The 27,541-nt window shown below is 48.5% G+C and overlaps 1 protein-coding gene across 2 annotated transcripts in view; it reads right to left on the minus strand.

Annotated features, from left to right (window-relative positions):
* Positions 1–800: 800 nt before the first annotated feature.
* Dnah8 (dynein axonemal heavy chain 8) overlaps positions 801–27,541 on the minus strand; it is a 203,950-nt gene continuing 177,209 nt past the window's right edge. For both annotated transcript variants that reach the window (XM_055607163.1, XM_055607164.1), the window contains 5 exons: positions 20,991–21,147; positions 18,407–18,559; positions 17,298–17,487; positions 4,538–4,659; positions 801–1,599 (listed from right to left, as the gene is read on the minus strand). In XM_055607163.1, the coding sequence (XP_055463138.1) occupies positions 1,312–1,599; positions 4,538–4,659; positions 17,298–17,487; positions 18,407–18,559; positions 20,991–21,147 (910 nt within the window). In that variant the 3' untranslated portion in view covers positions 801–1,311. The remainder of the gene's footprint in view (positions 1,600–4,537; positions 4,660–17,297; positions 17,488–18,406; positions 18,560–20,990; positions 21,148–27,541) is intronic.

Genomic DNA, 27,541 nt, shown 5'->3' on the forward strand with positions numbered 1-27,541 from the left:
GGCTGTCTTGCTTCATTCACCACCACCGTCTCTGAGCAGGGTAACAGAGAGATCAGACAATTCAGAAGGACTCCTCCAGAACAGAGAGAAAGGAGTTTGTGGAAGTAGCTGGGGGCAGGCAAGATTCCAGAGGAGAAGAGCAGCAGAGAGAGACTTCTTCAGTGTCCCGGAGCTAAACGCGCATTTCAGTCAAGGACCCCATCTGTTTTGTTAAATTGACAATTTCCTTCTGCAGGAAATCAAGGCTCATACTGAGTTTCAGACTAACTACTGAGTAAGAAATAGCTTCACTTTCTAAAGACTCTGCTTTTTAAGACGTTCAGCATGTAACCTAATTTCACTTGATGGAGTTTGTTTTGCCTTCTCCATTTGCTACCTAGATATGTGTTTCATTATTTCCCTCAGAATCAGGCTCGGGTGGGAGAGCCAGACAGCCAGAGTTCCCTGAGCCTCAAAGGCACTCCAAAAACAGGAGATAATATTAAATAAAATTACAATCAATTACAGAACCAACTGTACCAGTGGGCTTTCTGACACCCCCCAATACGAACACACTCACACGTGCACATAAACACACACCTACACACTCACATAAACACACACAGACACATACATACATAAACACAAATACACTGACATACAGACATACATATATATCCACATGGAGAAACTCAAAAGGCTAATATTTAAGCAAACCTAGACTTGGGAAGATTATCTGGTAAGATTTTCTTTTTTTATTTTATTTTATTTTATTTTATTTTATTTTATTTTATTTTATTTTATTTCTTTGACATGGTTACTGCATTTATTCGTATGTTTTAATTTGTGTGTGTACGCGTGTTTACATGTGCGTGTAGATCACAGTACAACTTGCGGGAATTGGTTTTCTCCTTCTACCGCGCAGATCCCGGGGTACCCACTGAGCCATCCTGCCAGCCCAAGAATGGTTTTCACCAGAGGAAAAAGTTTCTTGCTGCCGGGGTCCTTTTGGGATGAGTCCTATCGGAACCCTGTTTTCGGCTTTTAAAAGGCAAGCCCTCTAAAAAGGCATTCTGACACGGAGACGGGGGTTTATCTTTCAAAAAGTAATTATAACATAATGTGAGTTCTCGGAACCAGAAGCGTGAACTCGGAACGGTCCTGTGAGTCACGATAGGAGAGGAACAGACAGACAAGCAGCGGGAGAAACGTCAACTATTTAATTGAGGGACAGTAATGAAGGGCCTACTGGGAAGGGAAGGTGCGCATGCGTCTCTCAGCGGCAGGGCCTCTGCGCGGCTCTTCTGGTGCCCACGTCGGGTAGAGATGAGCTTACTTGATGTCACACAGGAGGGCCACTCCCCTGAGGATCCAGTGATCCGGGGACAGCACTGTGCGCAGGTACACCACGGTGATGAAGGTGAGGTCGGTGCGCCTGGGCTTCTTGTAGATGGGACACACGTAGAGCTTCGGGTCCTTGGGGGCCGTGGAGTTGATGGCAAAGATATGCAGCACAGGAATCTGCATGAAGAGGACCTTCGGGGTGGACTCTGTGAGCTTGCCGTTGCGCCTGTCCCAGGACGCTCCGTCCATGTACAGCCCATAAATATACACACCTTCCTGCGGGGCCAAGCGACAGGGCAGGTGAGGGGCTGACAGCCTGGCCTCCCTTCTGTGATGAGGGCTGTCAGCTCCGGGAGGGACACGCGCCAGTCTCAGAGCACTCGCACATGAGGAAAACACCGCTGGGAAACGATTCATCAACTACTCGGCCATGTGTTCACCTGGGGCCCAGGGTCAGTCTAGCTGCGTGGTGCAAATGCCACGCTGTGAGTTCCTGGAATGTTGGGTGACCCTTCTGGGGAACGGGAGGGTGGCCAGTGGCCTCCAAAGATAGCTGGTAGGCCAGTTTGAGCTGGTGCAAGCTGGAAGTATACAATGGGACTTGGAGCTATTCTCAGTGGGACCTTGGGCTGAGGTGATCAAGTCAATCCTAGGCTCCACCCCAGCTCCTTCACAGGATGCAATGAGATTAGAGCGCCCCCAGAGGCCTGGAGTGGCACAGCAAGGTGAATGTGAGAATGGAGAGGGGGATTGGCTGCTCTGCGTGTATGACCAACCATCCTCCCTACATTCTCTCCTACAAATGGGCTTGCCTTCATGGGCCTCACCTTTAAATGAAGGGAAGAAAGACCCCCCTGAGCACAGGTGGCATTGTGAAATATGTTAATGGAGCTCCTGGTGATGGGTTCTGAGGGTAAATGCAGTTAGTCAGACTGAAGGCCATGTGGGCTTTAGCCATCAGAGTAGACTGTGGAGGGGACGGTCTTGAGGCGATCCCTGAGGAAGTGGGGCAGTGTGTGGAAACGGGGAGGAAAGAAGCCGAAGCGGCTCCACAAAGACAGACAGGGCGGGCAGAGAAGATTCTTTGCTTCTTGGCAAAAGGGTTCAAGGGTAATAAAATGAGCTACCACTTGACCATGGAAGACGAGTGTGCCGAGCTGAAGTGTCTGAACGCTATCTTGCAGGCACGGGGGAGCCACAGAACACGTATTCATTAAGACAAGAAAGGGCTGGAGAGAATCGTGCAAGCTCATAAACGATATTTATGTGGAAGATGGTGACCGTTTCTCTGTTTCTAATGAAGATGAGGCCTGCGGAAGTGAATGTAGATCATGATAATGGACAGACAGATTAGCTGTGAAGAGTTTCTAGGACTCTCTCGTGTGGGCTAACTGCATGAGGACCGTATATTTTGAACCACAAACCGGGGAATGTGGTTTGACAGTGAGATCCTGGGCAGTCCCAAAGAATCGGGACACAGGAGTCCCTGCCATTAATTAGTGGTTGACAACTATCTACATGAACAAGGGGACCACCAGGAAACATCCTACAGCCACTGTGTCCTTTTCTACAGTCCTTGCAATTTAGGGTCCTTAAGAGTCACAGTGAGAAGACATGGCAGATGGAATAATGTCACCCTGTAACTGACTGGCTTTGTGCATCAACCTGACGCCAGCTTGAGTCATCAGAGGAAGGAGCCTGAGTTGAGGAAACGCCTCCATGAGCTCCAGCTGTAAGGCATCTTCTCAGTTAGTGATAAGCAGGGTAGGGCCCAGATAGGTGGTCCTGGGTTCTGTAAGAAAGCAGGCTGAGAAAGCCGTGGAGAGCAAGCCAGGGAGCAGCACCCCTCCACGGCCTCTGCCTCAGCTCCGGCCTCCAGGGTCCTGCCCTGCTTGAGTTCCTGTCCTGACATCCTTCACTGATGAACAGCAATGTGGAGTTGTTAGGTGAATAAACCTTTTCCTCCCACGTTGCTTTTTGGTGTTACAGTGCAGCAATAGAAACCCTAACTGACACTCACCCCAAATTTACGTCAACCCAGCACCCCAAATGCTATTATTTGTCTCTGCAGATATAATTTCTTTAGATATGAGTACACTGGGTCTGGAAAGGCCTTAGATCCAATATGGCTGGTGTGTGTGTGTGTGTGTGTGTGTGTGTGTGTGTGTGTGTGTGTAGGAGGGACTCAGGAAGAGAGGCACTTAATAGAATAAAGCCTTTGGCACTTGTGGCAGACACTGGAATCACACAGCCAAAATCCAACCAACCTTGCTAAGGGCTGCCAGTAGGCGTGAGAGGTCAGTACAGGGTCACAGAGCGAGACTGTCTCTCACAGCTTCCGCCTGGAAGAAACCAACACTGCCAGCCCCTGATTTATTTCGTTTGTTTTGAGACAGGGTGTCATGTATGCCGGGCTGCTTCCATCTCCCTAGTGCCGGGAATACAGACGTGGGCCACAACATCCAGCTCACGTGGTGCTGGGGATCCAACCCGGGGCTCCATGCTTGCTAAGCCAGCACTCTACAGTGCTTTTGGACTTCTGGCCTCCTTAAAGGTGATGGAGTACATCCTAAGCTCTTAGCAGCCCGGACTGTGGTATTTTAGGCAACAAATATGGACTGGGGTAGCCGGAAGCTAGGAGGTGTTATGACAAATACCTACACACACACACACACACACACACACACACACACGGAGGTGGTGTCCCAAAATATACTGAGGGACAGTAAGGTGTGGGGACTGGGCCCCCAAGGGCTAGTCCAGTGGACATCCATGGCCCTCAGCTGCTCCCAGGGACCCCCGTGAGCCCAGAGCAGGCATGGAAGACACATGGAAATCCTTCTAAGCAAGTGCACCTAACTTGTGCTTATAAAGAAAGGTCACCCGGGGGAGTCCCTGGGCTCCCTAGCCCTTGTCATTAACCTCCCACTCAGCAGACGGGGGAGGCACTGGCCTTGAGAGAGAGAAAAAAAAAAAAACAACAACAAACACAGCAGAGAAAAACCTCCCTGAAAAGCAACCGGCTTCACCGAAGACGCCAAGGTCCAAGGGCGGCGTTACAATTTTTTTGTTTGTTTCCGTGGTATTGGGGGTTGAAGCCAGGGTCTTGCCCGCTAGGCAAGTGTTTGGCCATCCACTGCTCTACATCCCTAGCCCTCAAGGACAGTTTTGAGCAGAACTCGGCTTTTCACCTTCGGCTCCCTGCAGCACCTACCGCGGGGGGCGAAGTGATCTCCTCTTTGGTCTGCCGCAGGACATCATTGTGGATAGTCACCGTATCCAGTGCCCAGCCTTTGTGGGCTCGGGTCACTTCTTGCCTCATTGCTGTGAGGAAGCCTTGAGAGGGAGAAAGAGGGGGGAAAATTCTTGGTGAAGTCCACTTGAGATACACATACAGGAAATAACACCAAGGGTGGCCCAACAGTCTCTAAAACGCCTGCCCATCCTGCGGAGAAGCTGAGACCAGAACCCCAGGGCAAAGGGCATTTCTTGCTAGGGATTTGTTTCCACGGGGACAGTGAAGAGAGAGGGACCTTGGGTTTGGAAGTCTCCTGGAACTGCAAGTCTCTTTAAGGGTTTCAACCCAGCCCTAGCTCATGGTCTCTACTGGAAAACACAATATCCAATGTGTGACCAGAATGGTAAAATATTCTGAGAGAGCAGCCTTCCAATTAAACTCAAATCAAACCATTATGAAGCTTCTATTTGCCATAATGGGACAGTTTCATTTAGACTAAGGAAATAAGGCATAAACACCATAATAGGAACCTGACTTTCAATTTGATCAAACAGGGCAATCGCACCGGAAAGGGAGCGCTACATCTTTTAATGTACATAATGCAGTTATTTTAAGATAATGCGTGGCTCCCGTATCTGTGGCCTTTCTCTAAACTTAATATTTGGGAATCATGCCATTCAATTCAATCAGAGAACTCTTTTCTGGAGGGCGGCATTTGCTGTTAGAAATAAAATATCCTAATTTCTAAGGCTGGCTGGAGAAACTGCAAATGCTGCCTGTGAGCTACCCATTATATTTTGGCTTTCATGAGAATGGTGCAAGAGTCATAAGCCTCTGTTAAAAATATGGAATGCACACACCACCTCAGTACTCTTTTTATTAGTTGCCTTTTTTTTTTTTTTTTTTTTTGTAACTTTATACACGGGTATGATGTGTTTAGATCATTTCAACCCTGGGCTCCCATCCTTGGCGCTCTGGAGTGACCTCTAGAACCACAGATGGGAGGTTTTGAGGCATCCTTAACAAGCACTGAGTTAAGCTCCCTGGGGGTGGAAAGAAAGCATGGCCCCTCGACGGGCTGTAAGGAGGGACCCCAGCTCACAGAGAGGAAATCGTTCCTTCATTTGTTGGTCAGATCTCTTGAGAGTGGCCACAATGTACGGGACACAGTTCAAGGTGGTGCATAGTGGAAGAGGCCACCATGGGAAGAGTCCCATATGGTGATCTACAGGTGTTCATGTTCACAAGACTGCTCCTCCCCGCCCCCTTGAGCCACAGCAAGTGTGAAGACTCAGAGGCAGGGTCTAGGTTAGAGGAGGAAGTGATGATTCCAGACAAAGACAGTGCAAAGGCAGGGGCGTGATTACTCGGGGTAGGGTGGGGTCAGATTCCACACTGCCTCTTTTTAAAAATACATTTGTATTATATTTATTTATGTGCATGTGTGAGGAAGTCAGAGAGCGACTTGCAGGAGCCAGCAACCTCTTTCCACCATGGGAGTCCTGGGGTGTAATTCAGGTTGTCAGGCTTGGTGGCGAGGGACTTTATCTAAGAGCCGTTTCACTGGCCACACGCTGCTTCTTGGGAGGGGGAACGGCACTGCACAGAGGAAGCCACTGAGTTGTCTGCATTTGCATCTTAGGAAGTTCATTCAAAGCACCATTAAAACAGGATCTGGGCCACCAGAGAGAGCCCTCTGTGTTCTTCCAAAAGACAAGCCCTTCCATCAAGCAGAATAGGAAAAATGAGAGCTACAGTCAGCAGGAAATACAGTGGAAGCTCATCTGGCAGTAACAGCTGGCCGATGCCTGGGCTCTTCCTGGAGTCCCACATGGAGATCTAATCACCAGGTGATCATGTCCACTTCCTTTTTCTGAGATTTGTTTATTTTTATCCTGTGTGTATGAGTGTTTGCTTGCATGTAAGTCTCTATACCACGTGTATGAGGTGACTATGGAGGCTAGAAGAGAGCGTCAAATCCCCTGGGATGTTATAGACGGTTGTGAACCACTATGTGGGTGCTGGGAATTGAACCCAGGTCCTCCAGTGCTCTTAACCACTGAGCCACCTCTGCAGCTCCTAACTTTCATTTTAAACACGGGGGAAATCCCACACTTCAGTAACAAAACATTTCATCTGTTTGTAGGTCAGTGGTATGTATGAGTGAATAAAATAAGAAAGACCTAATCCACCCTTCTAATGAGACCATGAAAACGTCATTTTTTGATTTATTTGTATTTATCGACTCATTGATTCATTCCTTATTTGTGCATGCAGTGTTTTGCCTGCGTGTTTTTGTGTGCAGCGCAGAGGACAGACTATTACACAGACCGTTCCCTGGAACTGTGGTTACAGATGGTTGTGAGCCACAGAGTGGGTGCTGGGAGTCAAACCCGGGTCCCCCCAAGAGCAGCCGGTGCTTTTAACTGCCGAGCCACCTTTCCCGCTGAAACTGTCATTTTCATAATTTACCAGACAGTGCTCATCCACGTGTCCATTAGACACTGCATATCCAACCTGAGTGCCTGGAATTAAATTGACCTTAGCTTATGATATTTTTCTATTTCACCTCTGATATTAGGAGGCTCGGAGGTCACAATATCCAGGTCACTAATCCTACCCTTCACTTTCTCTCTGCAGTTGAGTAATTGATTTTTTTTTTTCTATAACATCTTAAGCCCATGACTAAACTGCAAATAGGCCTTATCACCTATGGCTCTCAGGGGCAGGCCAGAAGTGTCTGAAGAGAAAGGAAGCTGGTTTTCCCCTCTAGTTTTTAAATCTCTTCCTTCTAAGATTTTATTATCAGGGAGTTCTGCAAAACTCCAGTGCATTAAGACAGAGTAGGGGATGAGCATAGGAGGAGAAGAGGGAGGGAGGAAGGGAATAGGAGGGGATAAGGGAGGGGGCCACAGCCAGGATATTAAGTGAATAAATTGTAATAAATAATAAAAAATTTTTAGAAAAGAAAGACAGTGTTGAGTAAATCTATCTGAGACCTATAGATAGGGTTGGAAATGGTTTCTCAGCCATTCCGACTCAGAGAACATGGGAGAGAGAGGATGCATGTGTTTTCAGATCTGTCTGTCTACAACGTGTCTGTGTATCCACCCATCCATTTATGTGGGAGGGAACTCGATACCCCAAGGTAGCCTCAGACACTGGCTGCAGCCAAGAACAGCCTTCCTTCCTTGAGCTTCTGATCCTTCTGCCTCCTCCTCTAAAACCACTCAGAGTGTGTAGGATTGGGAGCCCGCCCCAGGACTCCATGCACACCAAGCACGCACTCTACCAACTGAGCTTCGAACCCCGCTGCCTTCCCCAGGCTTCATCGTTTCACATTGACTTCTTAGAGGACAAGGTCTTGTCACATTCAAAATGCATTGTATCTACTGAAACATTAATCGTTGGGGTTTTTTTTTTTAAAAAAATGAATGGCTGTCTCTCTTGGAGACTGATGTCAAAACTAATGAAACTACAATCTGCTCTTCCCGCTGCTTGCATAAATTCTTAAAGGACTACTGATAGAGTTTTCCTCCCAAAAGCTTGAAAATCAGACACTTTTGTTTTGGCTTGAATTTAGTTGTAATCATCTGAAAGGGATTCATGTGATCCCATGTTTGAAAGAAAAAACAAAAAGTCAGTCGGGGCGAGATCTCAACAGCAATAACCTTCTATTCTTTGTGGGATTTAACCACCCACGTGAGAAATGGATGACTTGACTGAATGCCGGAGTTACACGTGGTCTGGACGCTCAGGTAATTCTTCCCTTCAAATTCACGAAGCACAATGAAGTCTTAAAACACTTGTCAAGTTCATTATTCAAAAAACAACTCACTGTTAATCTCGATTGCTCTGTGGAAGGCCAGCTCTGCAGCAATGCCTGTTACCTGCTCATCCCTGCAACGTGGGCAATCTAACACTGAAGCAAACTGATTTCTGCCGCCTGGCTCGTGCAATCAGCTGGCATGAAGAAAGCTGTGGTGGGGCTTAAGTGGCGTTCCCGGCAAGGTCTTAGAAAAGGTGAAAGAAGCAGTTCATCAGGAAGGCCGTGTTTCTCAGCTTTACAAAGGGTTGGCTGGCATTCTGTAATGAGGGTCCTGTGCCGATGACATGTGGCAGTGTGTGTGTGTGTGTGTGTGTGTGTGAGAGAGAGAGAGAGAGAGAGAGAGAGAGAGAGAGAATATTCCATTGCCTGAAGGCCAAGCTTCTTCCTCGGATATCTTCCTCAATTGCTCTTGACCTCATCCTTCCTTCCTTCCTTCCTTCCTTCCTTCCTTCCTTCCTTCCTTCCAGCAGGGTCTCTCACTGAACACGGAACTCTCCATTTCAGTTTGAATGGCTGGTCAATGAGTGTTGGGGTTACAGATGTTTGCCACCATGCCTGACTCTTACATAATAGGGATCTGAATCAGGCCATCTCCCCAGGCCTCCAGGTGGCATTTTTTCTTCTTCAATAAATGAGCCAGCCCTTCTGTAATGGGCCTTGGTCTGCACAGTTATATCCTGTCCAAACAGTTACCGAACTGCCCAGCATCCCCTTTAGAGATGAGGAGAAATGATGTCCCTGCCACGAGTTTATGACAGGCAGTTTTTCCCCCTGAATGAGAAGCAAATGTGGTTCATTGGTAAGTTAAATAAAAGGACAGAAATCATTAGGCAGTGATGAGGCTGGTCAGCTGAGCTGAGTGAGAAAGCCCTGGGCACCTTTCAGGGGTATTTGCTGGCTGCTGTGGCAGGAGTGTTGGAAAATGCCGAAAACTGGAAAGGCCAGGGCAGCTCGGTCCAGAGCGGTGAGGTCAGAACTGCTGGAGGGGGCTCCACAGTGCGTGTGGGAGTCGACTGTCTTCTTAGACTACTGCGTGTGCGTGCATGGATGCGCGCATGCGTGCCCGAACCTGGAGCGCACCGATTTGGTTAGGCCGTCTGGCCACCGAGTTTCTGCGCCACAGGGGTCTCTGCTGCCTCAGCACTGGGATTCTTACAGGTGCCCACAGCCACACCCGGTTTTTCTCTATGGATCCTCAGGACCTGAACTCGGGTGTCCCAGCTTGCATGGCAAGCATCTTACCAACTGGCCCATCTCCCCAGCCCTTTCTCTCAAATTCTAATGATCCCAGGAGTCATCTGAGGAGGGGACTCGCGTCAACGAAGAGTTCCTGAGGCAGCTGCTGCAGGACCGCTGGCACACATCAGGTACCGGGGTTCAAGGTTCTTGTCACGTTAGAATGATGAAGGGAGCCTTTAAGAAAATGGATCGTGGAGGCTCTCTGCTCTGGAGTCTAGAGGGCTTAACCCCAGGGAGTAGAAACATGATTGGTTTTGGGTCCCAGCCATTAGTATGTATTAAAAATGTCCCAGGCGATTGTGTGGTGGAAGACAGGCCTGAGAACCGCCACTCTGCCGAATGCACTCGCAGGACAGGCCACTTGGCAAGACACTGACCCACATTTGTTTTAAGAACCAGGTAGACAGGGGAAAGGAAAATGCCCTCCAAGTACAAGTGAGTATCTCCAGGGCTGTCTGCAGGATGAGCTGGCTCTTTGCAGGGTCTCTGGGGGCCCGCACGTGCTCTGTGGTGTCATTCATCCAACTGACAGGCTCCATCAGACCCTTGAACACCAGGAAGGGCTGGCACGAAGGCTGGGACCTTCTACCCCAAATGGCTGCTGTTCAAAAGCTTAACTCCTCTCACAGCCTTCTTGATAAACTGTGGTTTTCCCTTGACCCCTCCAGTCCCAATTCTTCTCTCCCTCCCAAACCTTCCCATCATGCCCTCTGGCATGGTTCTATTTCCACACACAAACGGCCTCTCTAACCTTTTGGCTTTTACTGGAACCAACCCTGGACACATAAGCACTTCCAGCCATTTCCCTCCACCTCTCTGCTGCCCTGACAACCACAGGCTCTGGCGACCGGCCCTTCTTCTCTTCATCATTCCTGCCATCTGTCCCCAGTCACTGAGCACCCACCAACATCTGCTTGGTGTGTGTGTGTGTGTGTGTGTGTGTGTGTGTGTGTGTAGTGCAAGTTCACACGAGCACACATGCAAAGCCCAGAAGGCCATGTCAGGTCTCTTATATTTTGAGGCGGCATCTCTCCCCTGAGCCTGAAGTTCACTGATTTCATTTTGTATGTGCAGGGGGTGGAGGGCACACATGTACCTTGGTCCATGTGTGAGGGTCAGAGGACGGCTTGTAGATGCCAGTTCTCTCCTCCCACCACACGGGTCCGGGGACCAAACTCAGGACGTCAGGCTTGGTGGCAAGTGCCTTCTTGGTGCCACTGAGCCATCCTGCTTGCCCAGTCGACATCGTCTGTAGCCCATCAGCTCTTCGTCCTTTCTTCCTTGCCTCATTACGTCCTTCCTTTTCGTTGGCAGGTAAAGCCCCAAACCCAGATAAACCCAGAGGCCCCTCTTATAGCAGGGTACCAATAAGTACTAGCCAGCTGCTGTGCAGAACCTCAGTGAGTTTCAAAGCCACCTGCTGTCCTTCCCTGTCCCCACCAGTCCTCCTCTCCCAGCTTCTGTCACTTTCCTGAAATTCTTGCCCCCAACAGTTTCTTGCTCCCAAGACAAGCTTGCCTCTTTCTTTAACTAGAGGGTAGAAAACTCCCTTTACCTCTTAGTACCAAGCCTGCGCTGCGATCCACGGGGAGCATCTGTCTCAGTCAGGGGTTCTATTGCTGTGATGAAACACCATGACCAAAAGGCAAGTTGGGGAGGAAAGGGTTCGTTCGGCTTACACTGCCATATCAGTGTTTATCATCGAAGGAAGTCAGGAAAAGAACTCAGACAGGGTAAAAGCCCGGACTCGGGAGCTGATGCAGAGGCCATGGAGGGGTGTGGCTTACTGGCTTGCTCACCCTGCTTTTCTAGAGAGCCAGGACCACCAGCCTGGAGGTGGCACTGCCCACATGTGCGGGCCCTCCCCCATCGGCCACTAATTAAGAATGTGCCTATAGGCCTGCCTACAGCCCAGTCTTACCGCAGCCATTTTCCCAATGGGGCTCCCTCCTCCCAAGTGACTTTAGCTTGTGTCACGTTGGCACAAAACTACTCAGCACAGCATCTATGGTCAGTCCTTCCTGGCACCTGGGAGAGCTGTCCAGGCACCCATCCACCCGCCCTGCACAGGCTGGCCACTGGGACACACACAGCCCCCCTTCCACCTTTTCTAAGCCCCACCTCGCTGCGTATCCATGGACAGTCTCTATCTCCCTCTTCGCCCTTTCCTTCCTCCCTCCCTCCGCTGGTATTTGACCAGGTTTCTCTTATCATTACAAGAGAAAGTCCTTCCTTCTTACAAATACCCTCCACTGTGGTTCTTTTCCTCAGTCTGAGTTCTTCAGAGTACCTGCCACATTATCCATACAAGTCCCCCCTCCTCAATTCATTCGCTCATCTTGAAATCTACCCCCCCCCCAAGTTCCTACCTGCACCCCTGGGGCTTTTACTGCAACTTTTATTGTTCTTTTACTGAGAGGTCCAGCCAGCCATTTGGAGCCAACTGTCTCTACCTCTGACAGCCTCCGTCTTACTTACAGCCTCCCTCCTCTTTCTCTTCTGAGACCTACGTGTTTCTGGTATTTGGTGGAGGGTCCAGATTCGTGTGTTCTGGGGGATGCTGCCAATGGAGACAGTGGAGCCTCCGTGAGGATGGCTTAGGAGGAGGATTACAGATTGTGCACTGGTTCCTACACTGGCTGATGACTTTGAGTCAATCACGAAGAGAGACGAACAGCCATACCTGTGAGAAGAGGAGGCTGAGCCCAGGGGCAGAGCCTGTCTGGAAAAAGCCACAGAGAGGGCCGAGGGACAAGATGAGAATCAAGGAAGTGCATGGACGGAAGCCAGGGTCTAACAACACTTTCCGGGAACTGCAGAGATGGGTCAGCAGTTAACAGCACTGCTCTTCCAGAGGACTGCAGCTCAGTTTCCAGAGCCTACAATGGGCGCTCGTCACCATCAGTAACTCCAGCTTGGAGAAGGATATCAGATGCCCCCTTCTAGCCTATGTGGACACCAGCATGTGTGGGACGGACACACACACACACACACACACACACACACACACACACACAGACTAAAAAGAATGGAAGGAAGGGAGGAAGGATGGAAGGGCAAGTCTCCAGACTTGACATCCTAGCTACAGTCAAGGGAATGAAGCTAGCAGAACTGTCACTAGGTAGGGTGACCTTGGAAGGAGTGGTTTTGGTAGTTCCTGATGGCTGGCCAAATTACAAGGGGCTAGACAGTTGGTAACCATGTACAAGGCTAGAATTTTAGGAGACGTGGCTGGGACTATGACCAGACCTAAGGGACCCTTGCATCCAAAGGCAGGCAGAACCCCCTGCTGACGCAAAGAGGCTTTTCCCTCAGTGCAGTGGGTCCCTCTGCAGTTCTGAGATTTGGGCACAGGGTCATGAGGAAACAGCCAAAGAACTGGCATGTGGCCATAAGCTCTTCCTGGTTCCTTTCCAGTCCTGAGAGTCTATTAACCCTTGGCCTACTTTCTACCTTGACAAACAGCAACTCTTAGAGCTGTCCTCAAAATAAGCATTTAGAACTTGCAGCTGGTTAGTGGCATTGACACACACACATGCACACACACACAAGATAACAGAACAAAAGTGACCCGTCTCCTTGTTTCAGCAACAGCCCATCTAAGTGAAAAATTTTGATTCATGCGAATGAATAAGTTGGTACTGATATCTGCTGCAACAGACGGGTATGGCTGAGGGAGACACAGGGGGGAAAATTGGCATCTAAATGGCAGCAAGCCCCAGACTGAATTAAGCATTTGGAAAATGATTGTTGCAGCAGGGTTCAATCTAATACAGTCGTTGCGAGGCCTGGGGAGCATGCCCAGCCTCCGCCATCATGTCATTAGCACACCTGTGCGTCATCGCCAGCTCAAATGGCAAAAGTGTGGCTACTAATTTGAAGGTATCACAAAGGAGTCACTGTCTCAGTTTGAAGTCCACCGCCCTATAACTCCTCCCTTCTAGTTTAGACACAACCCCACATATAGCGCGCGCGCGCGCACACACACACACACACACACACACACACACACCAGAAGCAAAATCATGTGTACACGATGCCCTGAGAATGGTGCACCTGAGGAGCAGGCCAAAAGATTCTTTTGTGGGCTGTGAGAATCACAGCCTTGGGGAGTGTGCGAATTCCACGTCCTCCAAACTGCCGGAGAGAAGAGGTGAAAGACAAAAGCTCTCAGGTCTGCAGGATCTGCGGTAGAGAAAGGCCCATCCACTGAAGGAGCCGTGCCACGAAACAAACAGCACACAGTCACTGATGCAGCGAGCTCAGCCTTGTCAGTCTCTAGCCTAACTGTCCACATGTCCACATGGCTGAGCTCATCGATTGCCACAGAATGTGAAAGGCGACCTGAAAGTGCCAGGTGAGGCTCTGTACGGTGTCTGGCTCAGCCTCTTCAAGTGTGCCAGGCCAAGAAAGAAAACAAAAACCAAGCCAGTCATAGGGCAAGTGCTGGTATGTGTGTGCACGCGCATGTGTATGAAAAATGAAGGGTGTCGCCTGTCCTCACTCCATCACGGACTGCAAGGTCACCTAAGTCTGAGAAGAAGGGGCCTTCTGGGAAATATACCACTGACAGTGTAAGATTCCATAGAAATTATATTGTGATAAGAAATAGTCACGTGTAAGTTTATTTTTAATTCGTTACATTTACTTCTTGGGGGGGGGGAGGTTGCGTGTCACAGCACACACATGGAGGTCAAAGGGCAACTTCCTGGAGTTTATTCTCTTTCCACAGTGTGGGTGCCGGGGTTTGAACTCAGGTCATCAGCCCTGGCGGCAAGCCCCTCTACCCTCTGAGCCATCTTGCCGGGCCCCACACTCCATTTATTTGTGATGAAGCTGTGACCTCCTCGTAGACAGCACTGTGTCTACAATGCACGGGGCATTGTTTTGAAAGCCGCTTACTTAAATGTTTTAAACTTCAAGAACGAGATGGTTTTTAATCATCGTGACTAGGGAAGAAGGCACAAGCCTCGGGAGAGGAGGCCATGCCGAAGGACCTATTGCTAATACCGGAGAGTCCTCATCTGTTTGGACACTGCCTCTGAATGCACAGCAGGACGGGGAAGGGCCGAGAAGCTCCCTGGCTTTCTGATGTGGCCAGCTGATGTGGAACGGGAAAGTAATTTGTCCCTCGTGTCAAGAAGAGGAAAAGGAGGCAAGGACGTGATTACTGCTCACAAAGGGATGGCCTCCAGGCTGCCAAGCAACGAGCAGAAAGCAATCATAGATAAGGACGCGGGTGTGCGCGGCTGTGCGTGACTGTAAAGGGTTGGTGCTGGCTTGAACTAAGTGTGGACTTTTCTAGGAGGCAGCCCTGAGAGAAAACATCAAAAAAGTCCCATGGACGCAGAAGTAAGGCGTGTGAAAGGGTTTTGTCTCGTTGGTTGGTGGCGCTAGGATGCATGTCTGCATTCAAACACTTTTTAAAGGAACTGAGAGCTATGGAGATGGCTCGGTGAAGGGCACTCTTCGCGCTTGTACGAGACCCAGGTTTGGTGCGCAGCACGTACGCTGAGCGGCCTCCTACTGCCTGTAACTCCAGCTCTCGGTGATCCAACCTTCTCTTCTGGCCTCTGTGGGCACCTGCACACATGTGGTGTGCGCGCGCGCACACACACACACACACACACACACAGACACGTGAAATAGGATAAATCTTTAAATATAATTATTTTAAAATTTTAATTATGTGTAGACTTATGTCTGTGCCCCTGAGTGCAGCGCCCGCGGAGGCCACGATGGAGCATCCGAGCCCCTGATCTACGACAACGTGTAACTTCTTGTGAAGGTAGAAATCGCTCTGGTTAGTACTACGGATTCCGAAAATGTTAAGGCGCTTGGAAATGCATGGGGCAGGGCTGGCAAGATGGCTCAGTGGGTAGAGCACTTGCTGAGAAGGCCTGATGACCTGAGTTCAATCCTCACAACCGCACCAAGGTAGAAGGGCACAGAACTGTCCTCTGACTCCCTACCCCATACCCCACAGCACATGTGCCCCCCCCCATCACACACATGGTAGAGTATTTAATTAGTTAATTTTAAAAAGAATGTGCGCCCAACAAATGAGCATGCATGCGCAGGGGGCACGTGAACACGTACTTTAAAGGCGTGATAGCTGTTTCAGATCTACTTATAAGAAGGCACTAAGTGTATAGAGTGTCTGGTTCAGTAGATTTGCACCAAGGAAGGAGCTATGTCACCCACACGTGGGGACACAGCACATCCCAGACCCCAGGAAGTCCTCCATGCCTTCTGATAAGGGGAGGTCGGAGCTTGTCTTTCAGCATCCTGCATCTATGCCCGTCCTTTGCCCTCATATGAATGGCGTCTCCACCACCTTCACTCAACGTTATTTTTATGAGATTCATCCACATCGCTGAGAATAGGGGTGGTTTCTTCCAAACCAGTAAGAGTGGGTGCTTCTGAACTCACTGACAGATGAAGACATCGGGGTGCTGAACATAAAGACACCCCAAATCCCTTCCTCTACTTGAGAATGGCCTGAAGTAAGGCTGCCTGCACACTGTTAGCTTACAAGCACCTCGGCACCAGCCAGCGACTTTTTCAGAGAGCGTTTCTAAAGTGGAAAGATGGATGACAGGACAGCCGAGCACCTTCAGGGAGAGGGGAGGACCCCCCACCCAAAAACTAAGCTGACTTAAATTAAATTTTCAAGCCTAATTTTCTAACCTAAAGCAGCAATTTTCTGGCACATCTTCTGGTGCTTCTTATACTTTGGCTTTACTCTATCCATCCATCCAACCATCCATCCATCCATCCATCCATCCATCCATTAAATCCATCCATCCATCCATCCATCCATCCATCCATCCATCCAACCATCCAACCATCCAACCATCCGTCCCCTATTGCTTGTGTGGATGGGCACATGTTACAGTGCGTGCACATGGGAGTGTTTATAGAGGTCAGAGACCAATGTCTCCCATCTTTCTCTAGCTCCACCTTAGTTTTTACATTAAAGGACTTATCTATATCTCATGCACATGAGTGTCTTGCCACATGTATGCATATCACGTGGGTGTGCCTAGTGCTCGAAGAGGTCAGGAGAGGGTTCTGAGCCCCTGCAAGTGGAGGTGGGTGCTGGGAACCGAACCTGGGTTTGGTTTGCCTGTGACTGTGGTCATCTCTTGCCTTCGCTCTTAGATGAAGTCTGTGGCTGACCCTGGGACTTGCTGATTTGATTAGCTTGGCCGTCCAGCAAGTCCCCAAGATCCCCACCTCTGAAGTTTCTCCAGCACCATCAGACTTAGATTTGTTGATGTGCTGAGAGTCAAACCCAGGCCACCATGCCTGCATGGCAAGCACATTCCCAAATGATGCATCTCCTTAGCTCTGTTTTGACTCTCCCATCAACACTTTAAAAATTTAAAATTGGGAGAAAAAAAAATTTCTTTTAACCCTTTCACCACAGGCCATGTTTTACTTATGTGGGTGAACAGGAAATGGGAGGGTTTGGCCACTGCGCCATGGGAGGAATGTGACAAGAAGGATTTCAAAGGACTATGCGTATTCTCAGACCTCTGAAAGGCTCTCCCCAGCACCCACCAGCACTAGGACCACCCGGCTTTGTGGAGTGTACCTTCAGCATGACTGTTGCCATGGCAACATGTGAACTTCCGTGTCAGCTGTCTTCCTGCGGTCACCTACCTTGGGGGTTGAAGAACCCGGTCATCCAGAACACGTTAGGCCTCCCTTCAAATATCCACGCTGAAAACTGAGAGTTCCTTTCCAGAAGTTCGGTGAACCAGAAGCCCAGGGTGGAGGAATCCCAGGACACCCTCTTCCAGAGCTGGGGTATGCGAGCATCATACATGTTGTCCAATGCATCTCTCAAGTTCTGAAGACAACAAGGGTAAAACATGTGACTGGGGGAACCAGGGAGACGGCTCGAAGATCACACATCGCTCTCGAAGAGAACCTGAGTTTGGCTCCCAGCATCCATTCAAGTGGCTCATGACGACCTGCAAGTCCAGCTTTGGGGGATCGTGTGGCTCTTCCTCACGGCCACAGGCACAAAAAGCACTCGAGTATACTTTATACTATACACAAACACACAAACATACGGGAAACAAGATCTTTTTAAATTAGTGGGTTTGGGGGACTGGAGAGATGGCTCCGCAGCACTCGATGCTCTTTCGGAGGACCCGCATTCAGTCTGAGCATCCACACGGTGGCTCACAACTGTCTGTAACTCCAAGAGATCTGGTGCCCTCTTCTTGCCTCAGCGGGTACTATACGCATATAGTGCATATTCTTACATGCAGGCAAAACACTCGTGTGTGTGTGTGTGTGTGTGTGTGTGTGTGTGTGTGTGTGTGAATAAATATCTTAAAATGATGGTTTAAAAAACTGCATGAAAAGGAGACAGCACTGGAGATCTGGGAGGATAGGATTACCTTGTGATCATGAGAAATTGAGATTCTCACACCCCACAGGAAAAATATCTGCGTGTGGTCATGCACAATTACAATCCCAGGACTGATGAGGCAGAGACAGGAGCACCTCTCATGGTCACCGGCCAGCCACCCCAGCTTAATGGGTGAGAGCCAGGCCCCAGTGAGAGACGGTGTGTCCAAATGAAGGCGTGTGACGAATGACGTTGCCCTCTGCCCTCAACATGTGGGATCCCATGTGTGTGTATGCACACCCTCGCACCCACACACATGTAAGTATGCTCACACACTGATGAACATGTGCACACACAGGCACACACACAGGCAATGATTAAAAGGCAACCAGAAGAGGGAGCAGCCCACCTCACTCATGATGATTGTTCCTTCAATGGCCAGTTTCAGATCACTCAAGCTGCTGCGGAGGATTGAGATGACCCTCTGCATCCTGTCAATTTCTTGTCTGAGAAATATGTTCATTGAGTTAAGGTGTCCCATCTTTATCAGCCGAGCTTTCACCTAGAACAAAGTATGACGAGCCACAATTTAAAAAAGAAAATCATTCATCCTTCCCCTTCCCAGCAACCTCTCCCACTCTCCATTCTTGCTCTTCCTCTTGAGGTGTCTCCGCTAGACCCAATGAGCCAGAAAACATCTCTTGCAGAACCGGACTGGCTGTTAAAACCCCCGTTTTCTGAGCTTCAAAACCGTCTGTTCGACTTAAATGATTTTTATTTCCTACTGATTGTACTTAGTTGATAATTGGAAATGTTCTTTAAAGAGATGGAAAAAAAAAACTGTACCTATTTCCTCTTTCAAATGATTAAGTATTAAGTGTCAGCTAAATATTCTTTTGCAATCTCACCTTCACCGGAGTACAGCAGGACCCTTTTTTTTTTTTCCATTACTCTTACAGAGTTGTTATTGGAAATGTCACAAAAAGTTAATACAGCCCAAATTTTTACAGAACAGCCGCCTGTGGACATGATTAACGGTAGGTCATGGTTACCTCAGCTATGGAGGTTAAAAATGGCTTTCCCTAATCTAATCAGTAAAAATATTTGGCTCCGTGGGAGGGACATTAAGTGACCTGTCACTTGTTCCTGTTGGCATATCATTTATTGACCATGTTAAAAAGATCAATACCAAAGCCTCTCATTGCAGAGACAATAAAATGTAATCATTAATTAATCAATTAATTAACATACCAATATACATTCACTTTTCAGCGTAACAATACATGCCAAGAAGAAATTGATTATGGATACCCGCAGGGACCCGTGAGAGGACTTGAAGAGGTGCTGGGATGATAGAGCGATGGAGACAGAAAGTAGAAGACCTGACTCAAGGGTGAGACCAAAGAGCCACGAGGAGGCCAGCAGCTGAGGGGCTTTCTTGGCAGAGATGCCCATGGCCCTTCCTGAGATGTGGGATGGTAAGCAACTTCTCTGCCATACAGCAGCTGTGTAGTTCCCAGTGAGTTATAGATAAAGCGCGCAAAACAGTTACATAAAAGCCCATGGCCCGAGTTGGAGCCACCTGAGCAGAGCAGAGCCAATAACACCAACAGCAAAGTCCAGCTGGGCCCCTGGAAGACCATGGCCCAGGCCCACATATTAACTTTAAGTTATACAGTAACTGCATCATCTGGAATTTTTTTTTTTTAATCTGTGTGTGCCTGTGTCTGTGTTATGCGTATGTACGGGCGGGTGCCTTCGGCAGTCAGGAGATTATCCGGGACTAAAGTGACAAGCGGTTTTGAGTAGCCCTACACGGGTCCTAGGAATGAAACTCAAGTCTTCTGCAGCAGGTGTTCTTAAGTGGTGAGCCATTCCCAGATGCTAAAACCTTCACTTGTTTGTTCGTTCAGAGGCGGGATCTTAGGCTGGCCTCACACCTGGTATACAGTTAAGGATGGCTTTGGTCTTCTGATGCTCCTGCCTCCCACGTGCTAGAATTATAGGTGTGCCCCACCATACCCAGTTTGTGCTGTGCTGGGCCTCACACCCAGGGCCTTGTGCCTGCTAGGCAAGCACTTCACCAACAGAGCCACATCCCAGGTGCTTTGTTTTTGTTTTTCAGTCTCCACTGCTCTCTACTCAGGCTACACGCGCAACTCTTCCGCCTAGGTGACTGACATCATGAACAGCATGCTTTGTTCTCGACTATCCCGTGGCAATTGCACATGTGTGCACATACATGGCCATTTACATGTATGAGGGGAGCCATCTCTCCAGCTCTCAGCTGTAGGTTTTAGCAGAGAATCTTGCTGGGCATAACGGATTGCATCTGTAGTCCCAGCTGCTTGAGGGCAGGGGCAGAAGGACTGCTTGAGGCCAAGAGCTCTAGGCTGGCCCAGGCAACATAGCATGGCCAATTCCTTCTTAATTAAAAAAGAAGAAGAAGAAGAAAGAAGAAGAAGAGGAGGAGGAGGAGGAGGAGGAGGAGGAGGACTAATTAAACCAGAAGGGAACACCACAGAAAAGAGTATAATTTTAATACTGCTAGTATTTCATGCGGGACTATGATCCCAGTGTAAACTGTTCACTAGTAAGGTCAAAGGCTTGCTGTGGTCTCTAGCCAGAGTCTCCCAGTGCTTCTGAGAGCAGCTGTCTACAGTAATGGGACCCCATTTGTACCGTGGAAGCTAATGGAGTAATTAGGTTTCAATTTACAGATTTCACTTGACTGCTACATTTCCAATAACATGCTTCCATGAAATAAAGAAGGCAGAAGGGTTGGTGAGGTGGCTCTGGAGATGCATGCAGCCACAGCTAACAAGCCGAGTTTGATCCCCGGGACCCACGTGACGGGAGGAGAGGAGCATCTCCTGCAGGGTGTCCGCCACCTCCACATGAATGTTATGTGATGAGGGCAGGGGGGCAGGGGGGCAGGGGGGCAGGGGGAGGAGTCCTCCAGGATCTTGCGTACCTGGAAGGGCATGTCTTACCTCATGGGGCACGTAGTCAGGCGGCAGCTTGCTCAGCATGTCCTCAGACAGCCTGTAGACAATGGCCTCCCGCGTCTCACCCACGCCGCCACCGCTCTCTTTGGGCTGAATGTTGGTGATGGTCTCGAGAACAGCGGAAGCTGTGTTACTCTGATACCTGATGGGAAGAACGACGGCTCAGCCTGAGGGGGAAAGACACAGCCCCCGAGAAAATCACCCAAGCTAAAGGGATTTCTTGAAGCAAAACCAACCATGAGAAAAAGAAAAAAGGAAAAAAAAAAAAAAAAGGAAAAAGAAACTTTGCCATCGACCATCAACCTACAGGAACAAAAACGCTTGGGTTTCTATTAGCTTCTCATGTGACACCAAGACCATCTCCAGATGAAGAGAGTCCTTAAGTATCTTTGGCGACCCAAATTCTCCTGACTGTCGCTTACCTACACAAGCAGCTTGCACTGAACAGGATCACACCTTCTATCCTCCCCAGTGCAAGAATGTCTACCAGTGTCTACCAGAAAATCACAATCCATTATATCAAACAGAACTATCTTTTTTCCTCCCTCATTGGATTATGAGCAACTCAGATTTCTCTGCTCTGCTCTGTTTTGTTTGTGTTATGGTTCCCATGGTGATGCGCTGTCATCCATCTGCCCCATCGACGCAAATGCAGCTACCCAGTGTGGGACTGAAGGGGTGCCCCAGCTGGTAGAGGGCTTACAGCACAAGCATGATGACCTGAGTTTGGATCCCCGGCGCCCTCGTAAAATGCTGGGTACAGTGGCACAGAAAACATCAGGGGGCTGCATCTCCGGACAAGGGAGTTGCGTTGCATGGGAGCTGGTTGCAGGAGAGATTATCTCCAAATGGGTACACGGTTTCTCTCTGGGGGAGACGCATGCTCTATGCTTTTGACTGCAGGGCTGGCCACACCGTTCTGTGACCTGCTGTACTTTTACCCTCCTGTTAAACTTAGGGAATTTAAAGAGGACAGGTTATACTTTATTTAAAGGATTTTTTCTTTTCAAAATCCAAAAACAAAAGTAGCAAAACTTTGGAGAAGACTAGAAGAGTGAGCCCTCTACAGGCTGCTGCTTGAGCAGATTCTAAAGAAACCACTTAAGCGAGGAGAAAAAAATGAGTCTCGTGCAAGGCTAGAAAAGAGCGGGTCAGTGCCTGGGCACACCCAAACAGGCACTATAGGGTGAAATAAAAACTATAAATCTAATTGTTGAGGCTTAAAAGAGAAGCAAGATAAAGTTAAAACAGTGAAATGTCAGAAGGGGAGTGCTTTGGGTTAATGTTCCTTAAGAACGTGCTACACAGGTGTACACACAGACACACGCATCTACACAGTATTTTTTTAAGGGGAAAGAATGGCAACGTCTTATGCTGACTCTAAACAGTTTTGAGTATTCACTTACACTTACTCTATATATACTCCACAAGCAATAAGGAAGTTTTCAAAATAAAAACTTGTGGTGGTTGTATTTCCAACAATAAATCCTACCAAAGGCCCGTGAAAAGCTACATAGTTGATGGAAATGAGGAAGTAGCTCTATCTCCACTGATCAAGTGAGATGCTATCTAGAATTCTGAGTGAGGTGATGAGCAGGAGTGGTTTATTCCCGTGATGCCAGCACTTGGGAGGCTGAGACCGGAAGACAGGCATGAGCTTTAGTCCAATCTGGGGTACATATTGGGTTCCAGGATACTCCAAACTACAGAGAGACCCTGTCTCAAACAACCACAAACCCCATAAGAACAAAAGCAAACAAAACACATAACTGTTCCCACCTATCTCTCTCCTTTCTCTCTCTGTCCATATATCTGTCTGTGTATGTGTCTCTGTGTGTGTGCAGGTACAAGAAAGTCTAGAAGGGTACTTTGACAGTGGTGTTTCTGAATGATAAGCTTTTTCTAAGAAGGTATGGCTTTCATGATACCGTATTAAGAAAATATGATTTTGTAACAAAAGTGCAAAGCCATTTCCTTTTTGAGAAATAGACACCCTCCTGCCCCCATGAACAAAGCCCGCCCGTCTCAAGCACAAAGAACTTGTCAGAGCTGAATCAGTGGCAAGTATCTAGGGGACACTGAAATGTACCTCACCAACCACAGCCAGTAAGAAAGGCCCTCAGGCTGACGGCTGAGGTCTCTTCTTAGCATACAGGGAGGGAATGACACGGTTTCCTCTCAGCCTTCCTAGGTGTGAATTAACCGTCCTTCTGTGGAACCGTCCTTCTGTGGAACCTTCTGTGGATACCGGAAGTGCCAGACACCTAAGGAGCTACTGACGGTGCCCTCCTGCCTTCCTCTCGTGCAGGGACGGTGCTCTGTGGGAACCAGAGAATCCCAAGGAGCCTGGGTTTGACCTCGTTTGTGAATGGAGCTGACATGATGAACAGGTTCAACAGCATGTGGATCCAGACACGCATGTAACCTTATGGGAGGCTGTAGCCATGGCAAATGCACATGGCGCCTCATTTTTACACACTAGGCTCTCTGTCTGTGTGGCCATTGTGAGAGCACTCATGGTGGAGTGAATGTCTGTCACTCCAGAGTTTGGGAGCTGCCTCTGTATTACCCTTCCCACACGTGAATTTCAAAATAAGAGTTAATAAAAGTAAAAAAAAAAAATCATTTTTATTTGTGTGTGTGTGTGTGTGAGTGTGTGTGTGTGTGTGTGTGTGTGTGTGTTGACTTCTATGGCACACACAATGGTAACAATGGTAACTGGCACAGGTCACAATCCAAGTTTAATGTCCTATAAAATACAAGCATCTCAGAGGCAGCAAAGCGTATATAAATAGCTAATGAGACAACAAAAGGAAATGAGTCACGGTCTAACATCTACAGGTTATTATAGCCACGTCTCAGAAATTTAGATCTGTGTGTGATTCACATGAGCCCATGACCTCCTTCTGGGGTTAGACACAGTCAAGACAGGAGCCATGGGCAAACCACTCACAGAGAAATGGAGAGGCCACCATGCTGACATCCCACAGAGCACTGCTGAGTACCGGGCCAGGCTGAGGAGTATTAGATGCCCGGCTCTCTCCTAAACACCTCACACACACACTCCCCTGCATTCTAGAGCTCTCTGTCTTGCGCTGAGCACTTCTGCGACAGAGGCACTATCTCCAGTCTCCTCTGTCCCTCACCTGAACTGCTCCTGGTTCCGTGTCCTTTGGCAACATCGATGTCTTCACTGTTGCCAACTGAGACTCCTAAGATACAGCTTCCTGGTGCCCTTCCCAGGTGCTCTTGCCTCAGGAGCTCTACCTCCCGATCGTTCCTAGCACTCGCTCTCATCCTCATCCCTACTGTTTTCAAAATGATTTCTTTCACTTGTACCTCTGAGTGTTTGTATGTGCAGGCACCTGTGGATGGCATCAGATCCCTTGCCCACTAGGGGGGTACCAGAAACCAAACTCAGGTCCCCTGCAAAGAGCAACTTAGCTGCTGACCCACCTCTCCAGACTCCCCACCACCTCCGGAAGGAACCCAAACTCTCCTCCCAATGCCCGGAGCACTCCAGAGCCGCACACCCTTTGCGGGCGCCGCTTCCCCGTGCTCTGGGCGGGCTGTGCGCTTTCGCTTCTCCACGCCCCTCTTCAGTTGCTCCAGCCACTGGGTCTTGGTCCTTGTCTCCCACTGCTTTCTTCCTTGCATTCCCTCTCTCTCACCCCACGACAAAGGCACCTCGTCACCTACACCCCATCCCTGAACTGACAATGCCACATCTTCCAGCGCATAGCTGGAACACAACTCTCATCTGCTGTCTTTGATCCCTAAATTGAGATTTATTGGGGTCTGCATTTCTTTCCTTTCTTTTCCTTCCTTCCTTCCTTTCCTTCCTTCCTTCCTTCCTTCCTTCCTTCCTTCCTTCCTTCCTTCCTTCCTTCCTTCCTTCCTTCCTTCCTTCCCTGCATCGGGCATATACACCATGGCACTCTACACTAACCTGATTTTAGAGTTTATCAGATTGTCTTACGGATTTACCTAACAGACAACGAGCTTGGAGGATGAGGACTGTGTCTTCCTCATCTTCGTGTTCCCAAGCTGCCCAGACAGTAAGTTCTCAATAAATATTTGTTTGTTGAACTGAAGCCAGTTGGCTGGAATCTTATTAAACTTCAAATACAGAGGAGAGAGAGTCTCCAATATTTAAAGGGCATGAAAAATCTAATTATCTGTCCCTTCTTATGGTAAACATTTAGAGCGTTTTTATTACAAGTTTTCTCACTTACTGGCATTTCTCCACCTAAAGGGAGAAATGAATACACATGCATTACATATAGAAAGTATGTACACATACATGCAGACACATACATATAGAAAGTAAACATCCATCATGGGGTCCTTAACTTTGGGTGATTTAAATTTGTGCTTTCACAATCTATTCTCATAGGGGTTTCCCCCTCCCTCAGTGTTATCTGCACTTTTTGCATATTCTCTGGCTTTCAAAAAGACTTTGATTGTGCCACACTTCAAAACTCAAGGAATGGGTTGCAAGCATCTTTACACATTGCCCCTCCAAAACACAAGGGAGTCAGAGAGTCAAATTTCATGATGAAGAAAGCTATTTTGTAATTATATCAACGCAGATCTTCTAATGCTAAAGATAGAAAACAGTGGTAAATTTCCATGCTAGGAAGGTCATTCTGACCTGCCTGGTCTATCTACAAATAAAATCCAGAATGATTTTATTTCATGTCCGAGGGCTCTCAGGAGCTCTCTCAGCTCACCTCCAGTCCCACATACCCTATGGAACCCTGCTCTATACACCAGTAGCCGAGAGACCAGTAGCTGGATCTGTATACCACCATGGACAGGGCCATCATGCTCTCTGAGGGCCCTGGTCAAGTTCACAGGCGCCCCTGGGCAAGGATCCTGATGAAGATGCTGCAGCTGCCTCTGATCCATCTCCCCTACAAAAATCACTTTCATGGTGGGTGAGTTTGTTCTTTTTATGAGGCTATCTAAGAAGAGTCCCCACCCACGGGCATTCCTAAGGAACCCTGAAGAGCTGACCCACTTTGAATGACAGCAGAGACGAGCTCCCCAGGTCGCCTCATCACCCATTTTATAAGACACGGAATGCCATCCCTAGCATGCGAGGGCTGTGCGACTTGTGTCTCCTTTTCCACAGTGTGATTTTTATGTTTGCAAAGTTACAAAAGGCAAGTGCCTAGTCAGCTGGCTCCGAGGGATAATTGCAAATGCCTCTGCGTGCCTCAAAAGCCCAAGGGCTTTCAGGAGAGCAGTCTCCACAGATGCTCCGATATGAAGCAAGAAGACGGTCGTAATCCCGGAACGTTGGCCCCGAGTTACTTCTCGGTTTCTCTTTGGAGTGAAAGTGAGGGAGGAAGCTGTTTGGCTGTTGTAGCTTGGTTGTTTGGGGAAGTTGGGAGTCCTGAGCAGCAAAAACGCAAAACAGTTCGAAGAAAGCACTGCCTATAAAATAAACAATCAAGCACCTAATGAGGTATCAGTGCATAGTTATTTCCAGATCGGCACATGAAATATCAATGGGCATAATTAAAAAAAATCTAAAACTCAAATATTGCCAGTTAATTCCAAAACGAACGTGTTTACATTTGCCCTGCATAGAAATGAATGGGAACGCTGTAATGAGGTGTTTGATAAATTTCGGAAGGTAGGGAAATATGCATAACCTGCTAATGAGAAAAAGGGCCCAAATAAATAACTGCTTTTGACATCGAGATAGGGGAATTTGCGGAGTCTTTGGTACCTTATAAATCTAGATAATAAAATGTGAATACACCATGCATTTTTATAGCTTCTGTCACCAAGATATCTAACCTCGTGGGAGAGATTTCACTTATTTTAAAGCATTTAATTCAGTGTGGTCTCCCTCCACCGCCACCTTCGGAGACTCTGCATTTCTGAAACAAAGACCAAGGAGGAAGACTTGTGGTTCCCTTCTCCGGGTTTCTCTCCTCTGAGATTTATGGATGTGAACTTCAGAAGGCAGATCCCCATAAACAGGGGGCAATTCTTCACCACGGTCCATGACACCCACGGGACTGGGTAGAGGCTGCTGAATGGCGTGGCCGGTCATACAAAGCAGTGCTTTCTCTAGCTGAGAACATCCACACTGACTAAGCCACTGCTTTGTAGAGTCTTTCTTGTCTTGTGGCTTCAGCTGTTCCCCCAACACACCCCACACGGGACTCTAACTTTTCCTCGTGTGTACTCTTATTCTCCAATCCTATGCCACCCCACCCACCCCAGGCCGGATATGGCAAAGGCACCTTGCATTGCACCCTTTTACACAGACCTTGAAGAACTGAGACTTGCTAGGGTGTTTTGCAGCTGGGAAAATTGAGCCCCTTGTTTCTTAGTGCCTTCTGGTGGCCGCTAAGGGAACAACAGGGGAGCAGGAGGCAGGAGCCTCTGAGAAATAAAACACAATCACCTTAAAAGCAGGATAATTTCAGGGTAGGATTCTAGTCACCAGATCTTTCAGGGCCTAGAGGAAAGAAGAATTAGACCGAAAATGATGCTTGCCCAGTGACCAGGAAACT

This window comes from Psammomys obesus, unplaced genomic scaffold (assembly GCF_907164565.1).
Source record: "Psammomys obesus unplaced genomic scaffold, mPsaObe1.curated_primary_1811, whole genome shotgun sequence".
NCBI classification, from domain to species: Eukaryota; Metazoa; Chordata; class Mammalia; order Rodentia; family Muridae; genus Psammomys; species Psammomys obesus.